Source organism: Schistocerca serialis, chromosome 7, assembly GCF_023864345.2.
Source record: "Schistocerca serialis cubense isolate TAMUIC-IGC-003099 chromosome 7, iqSchSeri2.2, whole genome shotgun sequence".
Taxonomy (NCBI): Eukaryota; Metazoa; Arthropoda; class Insecta; order Orthoptera; family Acrididae; genus Schistocerca; species Schistocerca serialis.
Genome location: NC_064644.1, coordinates 584,799,428 through 584,817,121, shown reverse-complemented (window position 1 = coordinate 584,817,121; position 17,694 = coordinate 584,799,428). Strand labels below are relative to the sequence as shown.

At 41.3% G+C, this 17,694-nt stretch overlaps 1 protein-coding gene across 1 annotated transcript in view; it reads right to left on the bottom strand.

Moving 5' to 3' along the window:
- Positions 1 to 17,694, bottom strand: part of LOC126412161 (trans-1,2-dihydrobenzene-1,2-diol dehydrogenase-like) — a 124,793-nt gene that overhangs the window by 21,707 nt on the left and 85,392 nt on the right. Inside the window, exon 5 of the mRNA XM_050081627.1 lies at positions 2,002 to 2,149. Within this exon, the coding sequence (XP_049937584.1) occupies positions 2,002 to 2,149 (148 nt within the window). The remainder of the gene's footprint in view (positions 1 to 2,001; positions 2,150 to 17,694) is intronic.

The following is a 17,694-nucleotide window of genomic DNA, read 5'->3' as shown; positions in this document are numbered from 1 at the left end:
ATTCACTTCACCATCTGTATTTCTTTCTGGGATTTATTGGGGCTAACTCTTCTGCTGCGATTAATTTAGTAGTCAACTCTTTTAGTGTTGATGGATCTTCCTAATAATTTCATGTAGTGCTCCATATTTTAATCAACATATTTGAGCCAAATTTTCTCTCTTTTTATTGGAAGGTCTTTCCCGTTTTGTTGGTGTCAGTTTTCTGTTTTTACAATTTAATGGTCTGATCCTGAGTCTACTACCCTCAAGAATCTTACACTGTGAATTTACCAGGGGTGGAATTTCTCCATCCAGACTTGGTCCAGCTGCCATTCACACTTTACAAGGTTTTGATATTTTGAAGTCTTTAATTTGTGGAGTTTCCTTTTAAAATATTTTAATTTAGGAAAGAGATTACGTACTCTACACATTTCAATCATTCTTTAACTATTTTTATTGGTCCACTTATACTGATCCCTCTGCTAGGTAATATAATAATATATTATCACACATAAAATGTAAGTTACCAGTAACACATGTGTGTAGTAGTAAAACAGGGATTAAAATGCTTAAAATTATAAAACAAACCTGCATACGAAGTATTCTCTCCATCAGGCAATATATATCATAAAATGAGCAGCGTATATGAAAGTATTAAGAGATAAACAGGTATGAAGATAAAAAAGGGTTTAATTCTACGTAGTTCAAGATTAAAATAGCAAACCAAAGTACAGATTTTAAAAAGAAAGTTGCATGATTGACTCATAAATGGTGTGCCATTCTCCTTCAAAGTAATAATGTAGCATAAAACATCTCTTTCAAAGTAGTAATGCAGGAAATAAAAAAAAAAATCAGAATATTGTTATGACTGTGTCACAGTTTCTTTGCAATGTGATGTGGAAGAGTCAAGATATAAGCAATTGGCAACATGTCCTCTTGTATTGGTTTCTACATACAACACATAAGTACAAGCACTGTTAATGTTTTTTCTTTGAATGTGTTTGCTGTTTGGGTAGCATACATGTACACTACACTTATTTACAGTCAAAGACATGAAAAATATGTTTTCATGTAGATACTGTTCTGTCTTTAGGAAGCAAATGTTTCATTTTAGGTTGTTACTTTTATTGAAGAAACTTACTTCTATCTACATATTAGAACAAATTCTATGTAATGAAAATATTTTGGTCTAATCTGATAAAATGAACATCATATGTAATTATGACTGCACTGAAAGCAAATAATAGGAAAACAGGAGCACTTTGAGCTGAATAGAAAGGCATTGTTAATTAAATATTTTCTCTGTTACAAGAAAGGCAATAGTAGGGAAAAAAAGGAGGGTGAGAGGGGGAGGGAGGAGGCAGGGGCAGAGAAGGGGGGGAGAAGGGGGGAAGGAGGGATGGAGAGGGAGAGGGGGAGGGGGAGGGGGAGGGGGAGGGAAGGAGAGGGAGAGGGGGAGGGGGAGGGAAGGAGAGAGGGGGAGGGAAGGAGAGGGGGAGGGAGGGGGAGAGGGAGAGGGAGAGGGAGAGGGAGGGAGGGGGAGAGGGAGAGGGAGGGAGGGACAGAGGGAGGGAGGGAGAGTCCTTGACAGAATCAAAATCAGTTTTAAAACCTGTATTCCTAGACATATAAGACACAGAAAATAAGGCACAGCTAGTAACTATTTCTCACTACCTCTATGCACCTTGTTTATCCAAACTAGAGTTTGGATCAACTTTTCTTTCCATCCAGCATCAGTTTACTTTATTTAATTCACTTTCAATAAATTATTTTTACTTTAAAAGAATTAGAAGTTCACTTATGGTTCTCAGTCAGTGTATTTTCAGCACTTATTCAATAATTCCTGTTTTGCTGGCTGCTAATTGAGCATACTTAACAAATGTGAAAAGAGTTTCATATGCTACTCCTTGTACAACAAAATCACAATCAGTACCAAATTTAACAGCTAAAACATTAGAAAGAAAAGTATGGAGTCACGATCTGTTTTAGAATTTCACCAATAAATTTTTAAATTTATCCTACCTTCTTTCAGGCACTTTCGAACTTCCATAGCTTCATAGCGTAAACCTGCACTGTTGTTGAAATTAAAAGGTTTTGATGCTGTTGGCAAAATGAAATCATAGTTCTTTTCTGGTGTTGATAAACTTGTAGGACACCAGAAGCTCGGCAACTGCACACACAATGGAAAACTATTATTATCACTGGAAATTATATAAATGTTTTGTAACACATATTTTCCATTTAGCTACATAAAATATGGCACTGACTAATTTGGATGCTCAAGCAGGGAGTGAATGAAGAAAAAAAAAAAAAAAGACAGTAATGTTTAAAACAAACAAATTTATCATACTGGTTGTGTCTGGAAGGGAATACAATGAGTAATTTTGGGAAATCAAAAAACTAATATAAATCAGTGCGAGTCAACTTGCAATTGACTCATTATTTTTTCAAGATAAGTTTAGTTTTGAACACTGTGTTGTCTTGTTTTGCTTCACATAATTTGGATTGAGTTTTCTGGGTTCCATTAAAGATAGATAATTTTATAAGAGCAAGCTTTCCTTTCATCAGTTCTCTTAAGAAAAATATAAAACATAGTTACATCATAAGCAGAAAACAGCACACAACAAGTACTTCAAACAATCCTTTCCTATCATACAAAACAATCTTCATTTTGTAGTGCCACCATCGTTTAAGACAGGGAAAGTTAGTTTTGTGCAATATTCTGAGCACAAGTTAGAGCCAGGTGTGGGACGGATTGCAGTGAGTTACTCATACCAACAGTTGCGAAGTAGAAAAGAGGCCACAGGGCCATCAGATTGCTGAAAGAGTATACGTAGTGGTTTTGCATGTCGCAAATCACAGGCAGAAGGGGCCCACTGGCCAACCTAATGTGTTATGAGTACGTGACGCGAAGTGGCGCGTATGGCAAAACAGAGGCGCACAGCCGCGTATAAATAGGTGCAGGTTTCTAACGAGATTCATTCAAGTGTGGCAGCTCTCCTGGATGGCGGGGTGTGTCACACCACCAACTACATGCAGAAGCAGATGGGGCACCAGTGTTCCAAACCACGGTGGGTCGCTGGTTCGACCCTCTGAGGTCAGCGCGGGGTCCGTAGCCAGCCTGGACTGTCGTGTTGACTTCAACACATGCCGGAGGCATCCCGAGGTGAGGGCCGCAGATTTGGATGCCAGATCACAGGTGCTTGTTGTCACCGTGATCGCAGCCACGCCAGCGAGGGAACATGGCGCGCACCATCTAGCAGTTGTCAGCAGGCCACTCGGCGGCTCCTCGTAGTGGTGCTGAGGCAATGAGGATGGGGACAGCTGAGTCGGCAGCCAGCGCAACATAATGACATTGGAACTCCGCGGCTGGCCAAGGCCAGCTTGACACAGCATTGCATTGCACAGGCCGCTGGGGTGCTTCCTCAGCATTGCGGGGCCCTGTGACGCAGACCGAGGTATACATGGGCACTGTGGTTGGAAAACATAAGTCACTTGGAAAGCTCGGATGACTTCTACCTCTTCCCACTACATTTGGTGTCAGAAAAGCATCTGTCCAGTACGACGTTCAAGCCCACCGCCTGCATTACAGTCACAAGTTGTTGTGAGTTTTGACAAGTTTTCTTTTGAGTGTTGGATATTTTCTTTCTTGTTTGTGTTTTTAGTATGGCCTGCCAGGAGCCACATTTTAGATGTTTTGTGTAGGTATATTATTATTATTATTATTAGTAGTAGTAGTTGTTGTTGTTTGAGAATAGTGTAGTTGGGGCAGTAAGATTTATTATTATTTTTTTTTTTTCGTGGCGTTTAATTACTTTTGTATTGGTTTGAGTATGATGTTACAGAGTATGATGATACCGAGGAGTAAGGAGTTGGGTTATTCTTGTACTTAAATGTTTTGTTTCGGAACTAACTGGGAACGAAAACAACACAATAGCAGGGTCAGGGACGCGAGGTGTGTCGGAACCAGAAGTGGTATGGATTTTGTTGGAAAAAGTAGCACAATTGACAGCAGACAATACATAGTTGAGAAATGAATTAACATCTAGAAGTGAGTGGGAAACCGCATCTGATAAGTCGTTGTTGCCTAGAGTGCAGGGGACTGATCCAGCTGCTGCGAGTTTGATTATTCCACTTTCTGGCAAGGTGCCTGAGGATGTGCGTTCGTTTGTGGAGGACTTGGAGACTTCAGTGGTGATGGATGGTTGGTCTCATGAGCAGTTGTTACATATAGCCAAGATTAGATTAATGGGTGAAACAAATACATATTATGGTGTTCTGAGGCCTTAAGGAATGCAGGACAGTTTAAGCAGTTAAAGGAAGGGCTTTTACAAAGGCACAAAAAACAGAATAGCACTTGGTACTTTGGAGAGAGGTTAAGTAAAATGCCAAAGAGGCAGGGGGAGACGATAGAGAAATTTACAGACAGGATAAGGGAAATTAATGAGTATACTTACGAGTTTGGTCAGAGCGATGAAGCGAATGATGTTCTGTTGCAGGAGGCCGAGCAAAGGGCACTTTATGTATTTTTGAGAGGGTTACCGCCACATATGCCACGGAAATTGCGTGAAGGGATTTTGAAAGCTTTGTATTCGGTCATTCAGCTGTCAATTCAACGTGAGGAAATAGATGTGGCAACAGGGGTACGCAAGAGGCAAACAGTGTTTGCAGCAGGTGTGAAATGTTTTAAGTGTGGTTGTATGGGACATGTGCACAGGCAATGTACCCAGTCACCGAGGAATAAAGGAAGGGGTGGAAATCGGCAGCGGGGACGATGGAGAAGTGGAGATAGGAGAGGTGGACAAGTGTTAAACGGCAGAGGGGGCCCAAGACCCACCTAAGGTAGCTCTCGTTTAATTTCAATGCTACGAATACATATGCAGAGGTGGAATGTTCAGTGGTAGGATCCAAAGGAACTAAAAAGTTTAAGATTTTGTTGGACACAGGGGTGCAAGTGTCAGTGCCTACTAGGAATATAATGGGACGAAGGAAGCTAGACCCACCACATTATAGGTTGCGCGGAGTAGGGGATAAGGAGGTCACGCCTTTGGGGTCGGTGACAGTTGACTTTCGAATAGAGAAAGTCCGATTTAATGTATGCATGGAGGTAGTACCATGGGTAAGCAAGGTCTATGACATGATCCTAGCAGTAGATTTCTTGCATCAACATCATGCCAAAATTGACCTTGGACAATGAACAGTGGAACTTGGTGGAATGTTATTTCAGCTAGGGAAAACTGTTGTCAATGCAGAGCTGTCGCGAGGGGCATTCAACATAATGAACAAACCAATTGAACGGTGTACATTAGCATTAAGGCTTAATTCGCATGAGTGTGTGCTAGTGCCACTGGGAAGTTGCTTTGGGTAGGTGTGGAGTAAAATCTACCTGTGGGTACAGTATGTGTTATTGAACGATTACAGGATAATGAAGTTTTGGGTCCATTGGGTTGTTTTGTGAAATGTAGTATTGTACGTGTACAACGGGCGAGTAGTTCGCATGAACGTTGATAATTTTAGAGCTGTAGATGAGAATTTGAGGAAAGGAATTTTAGTAGCAAATCTGGATGTGCCAGATGACGAAGACTGGTGTTCGAGAGGTAGGTGAAGCGATCAACCACTAGCTGCTGATAGAACTGCATTGCGTGACAAAATTAAGCATTTGAAAGGAGGAGAAAGAGAGCATATGGAAGAATTATTGTGGGAATTTAAGGATTTGTTTTTTCCACAAGGGCCGTTACCAGCAACTTCATCAGTTCAACACTGGATACCGACAGGGAATTAAGCACCTGTTTACTGTAAACCATAAAGAATACCAAGGTATTTGCAGCCGATTGTGGAGGATTTCATTGATCAGCAGATTGCGGACGGTATTATAGAGCATAGTAATAGTTGCTGGGGAGTGGGCATTGTCGTTGTGCCTAAAAAATCTATGGATGGAACTAAGAAATACACGTTCTGTTGTGACTACTGATACCTCAATAATAAAACAGTAACAAACACATATCCTATTCCAAACATATTGGAGACTTTGGATCATTTAGGCCAGTGCCAGTACTTTTCTACGATGGATTTGACAAATGGTTATCGTCAGTTAGAGGTGGCTCCAGAGGATCGTCCAAAAACTGTTTTCTCTACTCCTGGAGGCCATTGCCAGTACATTAGAATGCCATTCGGTTTGAAAAACACTCTGACAACTTTTCAGAGGTTGCTAGACAGTGTCTTGAGGGGTTTGAAACCATGACAGTGTCTGGTCTATCTGAATGACATTATAGTGTTTTCAAGTAGTATGAAGCAACATAGACAGTGGTTAAGGGAAGTCTTTACGAGGTTAAGAGCAGCTCATTTGACGTTGAGTCTGGAGAAGTGTCATTTTGCATTAGAAGAAGTAAAAATTTGGGTCATATTATCAGTAAGGACGGAGTGCAAACAGATCCGAGGTTGGTAAAGGCTGTAAGGGATTTTCGGGAACCGAAAACAGTTAAGGATGTGCAGTCATTCATCAGAATTTGCAATTTCTATTGACATTTTGTGAAGGGTTTTGCAGATTTAGCACAGCTGTTGACACAATTGTTAGAGAGGGGTATGAAATTTGAGTGGACAGAAGAGTGTCAGAAAGCATTTGACAAACTGAAAGAAGTGCTAACATCAAGTCCGGTTCTTGTGTTTCCAGATTTTCAAAAGGAGTTTATACTAGCATGTGATGCATTGAATCAAGCATTATGGTGTGTTCTTAGTCAGGAAATTGATGGGAAAGAACATCCTGTAGCCTATGCATCTAGGCAGTTGAATGCAGCAGAGAGGAATTACTCAACAACTGAGAGGGACATGGTTAGTGTAATCTATGAAATCACATATTTTAAATGTTCTTTATATGTGAGAAGATTTCGGGTAGTGACAGATCATGCTGCATTGAAGTGGTTGTTGGGGTTGAAGGATCTGTCCGTCAGGCTCGCTAGATGGCCTTTAAGGTTTAGTGAATTTGACTATGACGTGGTGCACAAGCCTCGGAAGAAGCACGGTAATGCGGAGGCACTGAGTAGGTAGGTGGCAAAAGTAGAAGTCATAGGTTATGACCTAGCGGTATGGCAAGAATTACAGGACGCGGACAACAATTTTATATTGTATCAGACACAGCCACAATTTAATATGTATGATGGTCTTCTGTGCAGGGAAACGAAGTTAGGGCCAAGGGTAGCAGTGCCAGCAAAGTTGAGGGAAGGTGTTTTAAAGGAAGCACATGATCACGTGTTATCTTGTTATGTAGGTGTAGAGCGATGAATAGGAGAGTTGTGGAGGTGTATTGGTGGAGAGGTAGGAAAGTAGATGTGGATCAGTATGTCAAGAATTGTGCACCATGTGCGTAGAGAGCAGATTTGAGCTGGAAACAGGTACAGCTACAACGATTACCAGAAGCGACATGTCCATTTTCCTTGCTGGGGACTGATGTCTTACGACCTATCATGCAAACACCATCAGGGAACAGATTTGTTCTGAAAATAATAGATCATTTTTCAATGTATGTGGAGATAGTGGCTGTGCCAAATCAACAGGCAGCAGTGGTCGCACATGTGTTAGTAAACAAGTGGATTTTGAGGGTTTGGTGTACTGGAAACAATAATTACTGATGAAGGGACCAACATCAGGTCAGACTTAAACAAGGAACTGTGTAAATTGTTGAGTGTAAAGAAGTTGAGGATGAGCGCATTGCATCCACAGGCAAAGACAGAACGCGTGCACAGAACAATTGGGAAGATGTTGAGTTTTTACGTGGATTCTCATCACCATCAGTGGGACGAGTATTTGAAGTATAATGTATGAGCATACAATGCAAAACTCCATACAAATACCAGTTTGTCTCCATATGATGTAGTGTACGGGCGAAAAATGCCGTCGCTGTTTGATTTGGTGAAGTTACAGAAAGGAAGGACCTGGTGATCTGTACCTCAATTTGCAAGGACAATTCAGGATGTTCGGAAACAGGTACAAAAGGCGAATACAAAGGCTTTGGAAAGGCAGGAAGATGCAGTAAAGCAGAAAGGAAGTTTACCGCAAAATAGAGTGGGGCAATGGGTAATGCTGTCCAGCTCCTATACACAAAAAGGGAAAACGAAGAAGTTCCTCACGAGGTACCAAGGGCCATACCAAGTTGTTGAAACCACATCCCCCGTTAATGTTAAGCTTCAGCTGCTAACTAGAACAACAATAGTACAAATTGGGCAGTTTGTGATTCCAGGTGTGTGACAGGAAGCAAAGAGGAAGAAAGAGAGAGTGAAGAGAGGTGCTAAGCACAGAGAAAACCAGGAAGATAGAGTACAGCATGAAGTACCATATGCTTTGCAATCCAGAAAGTAGTAGAGTATTTGTAGTTTTCTTTTTTTTTCCGTGTTGTGTAGCATTGGGTTTGCGTAAAGTAATTAGACATTGTAGTTTCACATGTTGTATGTATTTTCAAATATAGCTTGCTGCGGACAGCAGTCCTTTTGAAGAGGGAGTAAGGGTGATGGCGATCCCTGTCCTCAGGTCATTGAAAATGGAAGTGTAGCGTCTGACATATGTGGAGTGTTGTTGAAGGAGAAATCAAACACAGTTCTGGAGAAATAAATGCGTCTGAGTGAATTTTGTGACAAAGCTGTAATAAATATGTGTTGAACGATGTCAGAGTCATACGATTCCCTGTTTAAATTTTTAGTTATCGACAGTGCTGGGTCAGGAATGTCTTGTTTATTGCACCAGTTCATATAATGTAAATTTAAGGATGAAAGTAGTCACACAATCGGTGCTGAGTTTGGATAAAAAATAGTGAATGTTGGAGGAAAATCTGTGAAGCTACAAATACGGGAAACGTGCGCGGTGCAGTTATTTTTAGCCAGAGGGGAAAGGAACAGAATGTCCAGGGGACATCATGGAGCCAAAGTTGCGCTTGAAACAGGTTGGGATGCATTGAATCTTCTCCACCTACGAGAATTTGGTAGTAGTGGCAAGTTGTTTTGAGTGGGGAGTATTTGCAGAAGTGAAATGTATAGAGCTTGAGGGGAGCAGAATTTTAATCGATGGAACCAAGTGTGACATAATAGGACCAACCTTCCACCTGCCACCGTCAGTTTCAGGAGTCATGCAATTGAATGTTATGGCAGCCACAGTTGTACTGGCCAGAAGCCACTTTTAGAGTTTTTTCCAAGGCAGAATCTGACCTTGTTAAACCAAACTCTGGAGCCAGCTCTGTTGAGATCCGTAAACCAGTTCATTTTAGAGCAAGAGGGGCGCATATCAGCCAAACAGCTTGTGCAACATGTCGCTCAGTGCAGGGAAACATAAAGGCAAATAACGATCATTTTGAGCACCTCTGTGCCAAGTGTCATTGCAGCCTTAACTTTGTTATGTGTTGTTTTCTTTCTGATCAGGTGGAGAGCTCATTCCAAGAGGGAACCAAGGGTAGTGGATTGGATACTGAGGGCACGAGACAAGTAGGTAAGGGGTTAATCGAGCAGTGGTTGTCCAGTAAGGAATTTTTACGTTTTGTTTCATGTCATGGTTTTAAGGGGCACTAGACCACATTTAAGTTTTCTAATAGTAAGAAAATATGTCATAGGTGCCAACCCAAACAAGTTGAGAGATAGTTAGGGGTTGACCCAGGGACCGGGTCTTTCTGAAGAGGGGAATAATGTAGCAGCACCACCGTTTCAGATAGGGAAAGTTAGTTTTGTGCAATAATCTGAGCACAAGTTACAGCCAGGTGTCAGACTGCAGTGAGTTACGCATACCAACAGTTGCAAAGTAGAATAGAGGCCACAGGGCCGTCAAATTTATGAAAGGGGACCACTGGCCAACCTAGCGTGTTATGAGTACGTGACGGGAAGCGGTGCATATGGCAAAACAGAGGTGCACACCCACGTATAAATAGGTGCAGGTTTCTAACAAGATTCATTCAAGTGTGGCAGCTCTCCTGGATGGCGGGCTGTGTCACACCACCAGCTACATGCAACAGCAGATGGGGCACCGATGTTCCAGTCCACAGTGGGTCGCTGGTTCGACTCTTTGAGGCAACGAGGGGTCTGTAGCCAGCCAGCAGCGGGCCACTCCACGGCTTACTACTGCGGGCAGTCGTCCTGGCTTCCAACACACGCCGGAGGCATCCCGAGGTGAGGACCGCAGATTCAGATGCCAGATCACAGGCACTTCTTGTTGCTGCGATCTCAGCCACGTCGGCGAGGGAACACAGCGTGGGCCATCTTGCAGTTGTCAGTGGGCCACTCGGTGGCTCCTCAGAGTGGCACTGAGGCGACGAGGATGGGGACAGCAGAGTCAGCAGCTGGCGCATCCTGATGCCATCAGAACTCCACAGCTGGCCAAGGCCGGCTCTACACAGTATTGCATTGCATGGGCCACTGGGGGGCTTCCTCAGCATTACGGGGCCCTGTGACGCAGACCGAGGTGCATGAGGGCACTGTGGTTGGAAACAATAAATCATTTGGAAAGCTCGGACGAGCCTTAATATTGTGCCTTCTACCTCTTAAATTGTAAGACATTTCCAGGGGCAGATGTGGACTCTGACCACAATCTATTGGTTATGACCTGTAGATTAAAACTGAAGAAACTGCAAAAAGGTGGGAATTTAAGGAGATGGGACCTGGATAAACTAAAAGAACCAGAGGTTGTACAGAGATTCAGGGAGAGCATAAGGGAGCAATTGACAGGAATGGGGGAAATAAATACAGTAGAAGAAGAATGGGTAGCTTTGAGGGATGAAGTAGTGAAGGCAGCAGAGGATCAAGTAGGTAAAAAGACGAGGGCTAGTAGAAATCCTTGGGTAACAGAAGAAATATTGAATTTAATTGATGAAAGGAGAAAATATAAAAATGCAGTAAGTGAAACAGGCAAAAAGGAATACAAACGTCTCAAAAATGAGATCGACAGGAAGTGCAAAATGGCTAAGCAGGGATGGCTAGAGGACAAATGTAAGGATGTAGAGGCCTATCTCACTAGGGGTAAGATAGATACCGCCTACAGGAAAATTAAAGAGACCTTTGGAGATAAGAGAACGACTTGTATGAATATCAAGAGCTCAGATGGAAACCCAGTTCTAAGCAAAGAAGGGAAAGCAGAAAGGTGGAAGGAGTATATAGAGGGTCTATACAAGGGCGATGTACTTGAGGACAATATTATGGAAATGGAAGAGGATGTAGATGAAGATGAAATGGGAGATACGATACTGCGTGAAGAGTTTGACAGAGCACTGAAAGACCTGAGTCGAAACAAGGCCCCCGGAGTAGACAATATTCCTTTGGAACTACTGACGGCCGTGGGAGAGCCAGTCCTGACAAAACTCTACCATCTGGTGAGCAAGATGTATGAAACAGGCGAAATACCCTCAGACTTCAAGAAGAATATAATAATTCCAATCCCAAAGAAAGCAGGTGTTGACAGATGTGAAAATTACCGAACTATGAGTTTAATAAGTCACAGCTGCAAAATACTAACACGAATTCTTTACAGACGAATGGAAAAACTAGTAGAAGCCAACCTCGGGGAAGATCAGTTTGGATTCCGTAGAAACACTGGAACACGTGAGGCAATACTGACCTTACGACTTATCTTAGAAGAAAGATTAAGGAAAGGCAAACCTACGTTTCTAGCATTTGTAGACTTAGAGAAAGCTTTTGACAATGTTGATTGGAATACTCTCTTTCAAATTCTAAAGGTGGCAGGGGTAAAATACAGGGAGCGAAAGGCTATTTACAATTTGTACAGAAACCAGATGGCAGTTATAAGAGTCGAGGGACATGAAAGGGAAGCAGTGGTTGGGAAGGGAGTAAGACAGGGTTGTAGCCTGTCCCCGATGTTGTTCAATCTGTATATTGAGCAAGCAGTAAAGGAAACAAAAGAAAAATTCGGAGTAGGTATTAAAATTCATGGAGAAGAAATAAAAACTTTGAGGTTCGCCGATGACATTGTAATTCTGTCAGAGACAGCAAAGGACTTGGAAGAGCAGTTGAATGGAATGGACAGTGTCTTGAAAGGAGGATATAAGATGAACATCAACAAAAGCAAAACAAGGATAATGGAATGTAGTCTAATTAAGTCGGGTGATGCTGAGGGAATTAGATTAGGAAATGAGGCACTTAAAGTAGTAAAGGAGTTTTGCTATTTGGGGAGCAAAATAACTGATGATGGTCGAAGTAGAGAGGATATAAAATGTAGACTGGCAATGGCAAGGAAAGCGTTTCTGAAGAAGAGAAATTTGTTAACATCCAGTATTGATTTAAGTGTCAGGAAGTCATTTCTGAAAGTATTCGTATGGAGTGTAGCCATGTATGGAAGTGAAACATGGACGATAAATAGTTTAGACAAGAAGAGAATAGAAGCTTTCGAAATGTGGTGCTACAGAAGAATGCTGAAGATTAGATGGGTAGATCATGTAACTAATGAGGAAGTATTGAATAGGATTGGGGAGAAGAGGAGTTTGTGGCACAACTTGACCAGAAGAAGGGATCGGTTGGTAGGGCATGTTCTGAGGCATCAAGGGATCACCAATTTAGTATTGGAGGGCAGCGTGGAGGGTAAAACTCGTAGAGGGAGACCACGAGATGAATACACTAAGCAGATTCAGAAGGATGTAGGTTGCAGTAGGTACTGGGAGATGAAAAAGCTTGCACAGGATAGAGTAGCATGGAGAGCTGCATCAAACCAGTCTCAGGACTGAAGACCACAACAACAACACAACCTCTTCCTGCTACATTTGGTCATCCTGATTTATTCGGTGGCAGGAGCTCTGACTACAATTTTTAATATATTGCTTCATTAATAAATATAGAACTGTCTGCCCTCAAACCAAAAAGTTTCACAGAATAAATTAATAAATAGCAATAATAATTCTGTTGTAGTTAGTTCTGAGACTGTTCCAGTGCTAGTGTGATCCTTTGTCACTTGGTCGATTTATTAAAAACAGGTTTGTATGTTCAGTATGGCGAATTAAGAAAACTGCACACACCAAGTACTGACAATTCTCAATTCTCATACACACTTGCCACCCTTTTACACCAGAAGATGCGCATTCCCACATCCCACAGGCCACATATATGAAAATGAGCAGTCATTTTTTAATGCAGAAGATCTCACACACATGTAAAGACTAACAGTATTCTCTTCATATAGCTTGCTCTCCTATCAGATGACAAATAATCACACTACAATTCTCTCTCTGCCCCCTCTCCTTCACAATACTCTCCTATGTAATGTCTTTATCTACCCTTTGTCACTCCCACTGGCAATCGCCTTTTCACACATTCACAGGTCGTGGGCAAGAGAGCTCATTTGCAAGACCCGTTCCTTATACTCAGAAGCAGGTTCCCTTGTAAAAGCAACTGTGTCATAACTTTCATTTTCATGACCACGAGTCAGTTATATATTAGCCATTGCCAAGGTCTGTTTCATGCAAGCATGTTGTTCAGTAATATACAGTTAACTTCAACAGCTGCCTTCAACAACTGCTTCATAATTCACAACCTGCAAGTCGTTGTCTACACTGGCACTACTTTCACAACAATCTCTGCCCACTGCAGTTAGACTGCAACACTGGGAGTATTTTCTGTGCATTTAAGTAGTTCTGTGAAAATATCCCTTTACTCCTTCATGTAGTCTTTGAAGAAGTAAATGCAGAAATAGTCTTTGAATGAGAATGTGCAGAAATAAAAATGAGGAGGAGGAAGAGGACATTCAGACTAGCCAATTTCGTACCTTTTATAATTTCTAGTAGCCCTATTTTGTAAGCAGAATAAAACAGCAATGAAGAAATGTCTCCTCCATAAAACCTACACTTAAACTGCAATTAATTAGACTTATGTTTAATTCTACAGCCTAGCCTCCAAATAAGTAGCTGTAATGATAATCAAGTGTTATCAACAGAGTTCACCTCTGCCACTGTCAGGTGGTAAATGACAGCCATAGCCTTGCTGCTATACATCTGCAGTTGTTAACATCCAGTATTGATTTAAGTGTCAGGAAGTCATTTCTGAAAGTATTCGTATGGAGTGTAGCCATGTATGGAAGTGAAACATGGACGATAAATAGTTTAGACAAGAAGAGAATAGAAGCTTTCGAAATGTGGTGCTACAGAAGAATGCTGAAGATTAGATGGGTAGATCATGTAACTAATGAGGAAGTATTGAATAGGATTGGGGAGAAGAGGAGTTTGTGGCACAACTTGACCAGAAGAAGGGATTACACACTGTGAAGTCACTGGTGCTCATTCCCTCACCAAATATGGCAGTGATTTTGTCCCGTGTCCATTGCACCCACTTCACCATCATGATGGCCAGGTTCCAAGCTATGTTGAGACGCAAACCATGACCCTTACTGTTGGTGTTTTCAGATGTTTTTATTCCTACGTCTTTTATAATGCTATCTCAGGATCTGTTTGTCCTCATGACGACAGAAGTTTCATCGAAGATAATCCTGGGCTGATTTTCTGAATCATGTTCTGCCATGGTTGATTTTTTCAGATAGCATAGGGGTAAACACCTCATCTTGCACCTGGATTTGCTCTACAGTGTGTACTGTTTGCCTGACAGAAGTGACAGTGACACGGTATCTTTTACACTCCTGCCATTCTGAGCCCTAGGTCATACTTCACAGTCCTCATTAACTGTCATATTTTTGCTGTGGGCCTGAACACTGATGAACTGCTCTCTCTCTCTTCAGGGGCTGGCTAATCTTTCTTGATACAGTGTCGCAGAAAGGCAAAAATGCACGTTTCTTGCTACCTTCTTTAGTGGTATTTCCCTGTGCATATCACCAAAAATGGCATGTGATGCTTGGCGACTACTGTGGCCGTTTTCCTGGAAGAATCTTCGGATATGGTTTAGTTCTAGTGGTACTGGCAGATGATGTGTCATTGATGTAACAATAAAAGCAACTTGGCTTAGTTGGAGCCGTGTCAAAGTTGATGTCTTTAAATTCACCTCTTTGTCCCACTGTAAAAACCACTAAGTGCCCAACTTATAGACTGGAAAAATATTTGGCTAGCCTCCTTACACCTTATATGGGTCACTGTGTACATCACATCAAAAACACCAATGAGTTTATCAGTTGAATTATGCATCTTTGTTTTGGGGAAAGTGAAATAACAGTCAGCTTTGATGTGGTCTCTCTATTTATGTGCATTCCTGTCAGAGACTGTATAGATCTCTTCTCCTACTTGTTTGATAGTACGATTGTGATATTGTTTAAGCACACATTGACACTGTCAAATTTCTTATATGGTGGCATGAACAGGGAGAGTTCTCAAAACTATTGGATGGCATTCACAACCACATCAGGTTTATGTAGAGAGAGATGCATTTCTTGACATCCTTGTTCAACAAAAACTCAATGGGCACCTCAGCCACAGTGTCTACAGGAAACCCATACACAGAGACTGGTATCTGCACTCTGAGCCACCACCATCTGACATATGTAGCATTACAAACACCATCATACATCATGCTAAAGTCATCCCAGACACAGAAAACCTGCCACTAGAACTAAGTCACATCTGAAAAGTCTTCTGGGCAAATGGCTACAGTCACTGCCATGTATCACAGCCCATTTCTGGTGATATGCACAGGGAAACTCCATCAAAGAAGAGAGCATGAAATGTGCTTTTTTGTCTTTCTGTTGCATAGTGTCGAGAAAGATCAGCAGACAGCTGAAGACAGACAACAGTTTATTAGTATTCAGACCCCCACCAAGAACATGACAGTTAATGAGGTCTGTGAAGGAGACCTAGGGCTCAGAACACCATAGGAGATACTATGTCAGTGTGGCTGCTACAATGTCAGGCAAACATTACACACTGCAGAAGAAGTCAGATGCAACATGAGGCGCTTATGCCTATGTTATCAGGAAATATCAGCCTTGGCAGAACACACTTTAGAAGATCGAAACTGGATTATCTTCGACAAAACTTCTGTCATCATGAGGACAGAAAGATTCTGGGATAGCATCATAAAAGAAGCTACAGAAATAAAAATATCTGGAAACACCATCTCAGCTCAGCCTGGTACTTGGCCATCACAACTGCAAGTCAATGATAGTCATTTAACTCTTGACAATGGCTGAGGAGAGCTCAATCAAAAGCTCATGGGATTTTAACCACTTCCTTTAAATTTTTAATACCCATAATACAGTGCTTTGGGAAACTTATTTTGAAGAGCAATTTTAGAAAGATATCTGAGGAACACCCTATCCAGTCTGTCAATAAAACTGACAGTCCTCTTAAGTTTCTCTTTCCTAAATCACTCCATACAATTCGAATAATTGTCGGTATGGTCCGAGGAAAAAGGCCAAAGGAAATTCACTTATCAGCCAACAGAGCTAGTGCTTATTCGCTAGTGATTGAAATAGTGACAGGAATCTAAGCTCCAAGTCACTGTGTGCTACTCCCATTACCACCTTCCAGTAATGGAAAGGCACTAGAAAGCTATGGAGCAAAATCCCATACAATGACTGTGTTTGTGCACACAAATTACCCAATAAATTCTCACATAGTTACAGAAATATAAAGATTTTTAAAAAGAATGAAACCAGAGCTTTGGAAAGCTCATTCTGAAGACTAATGTCACAGAGATCTGAGGAGTATCCTATAAAACTGTAGTAAGTAAAATCACCAACTGTTCTTTCTGCATTACAGAAAGAAGACTGAAGGTCGACAACTTATTGGGAATCCTCAGTGGATGTCTTAATGGCAGTTTTACTTCCCAATGACAATTCTGATGAGACAGAACTGCAACTAGGAAATCCTTACTGAAACAATAAAGAGCAATTTTGATTTGTTCACAAAGTATCTTCAACAATAAAGAAAATATGATAGGTCCAAATGCAATTCATGTTAAGTTTACTACAAGTCTCTACCAATTACATAATTCACAATTTGCAGTACTCATCTCACTGTAGTGCAGGATTTCTTCCACAGGAAGCAAGCCCAGGTAAATATTCTTAAGAAAAGGGAAGACCCAAGCTCTTATAGGTCATTAAGATTTTGAAGTGAATAAGGAAAAATACAATACAAGCTATTGCATGGCATGTGAAAGAGTACAAAAATCTCTCAGGATTTAGAAAGATAAACGTAACTAAGGATACCGTACCTCAATTGTTAAAACTGGCCAACATTTGATTGGACGAGTTATAAAATTGGTGTAATGGTACAGGCAGCCTCCAATAGCCTGCCTCATGGTCAAGACTGAGGCAAATAGTGCATCAAAAAAGACACTCTGACTGATGACTACAAGTGTATTATGTCCAAATTTGAATTTTGGAAAAGTGATAAAAAACTTACAATGGAGGAATTTCCACATGGTGTTATATGCAGACCATCTTTCAGGGCCATAAGCTTAGAAACACTGTTAAAGAATGAATATGGTGAATCCAAGAATAGTGCTTGATGGGAATTCCACAACCATGTGGGATGTCACAACAGCCATGCATAGCGTGTGTTAAGGAAATAAAATAGCCACAAGAGCTGTTTAACATTCCACAGGAAAACTGTTACAAATATTTAAAAAATGTCTCGTTAATCAGCTCTAAACATCACACACAAAATTGCAACAGTTATCTCATGATAAGTTTTATCTGCCCTAAGAACCAAAGAACATACCAAAGCAGTTTCAGCTAGCTCTCTCTTGGAGAACAAGGAAAGAAAAGTTAGCTTAAACAAACCATAAATTTATAAGAATGTGGCCT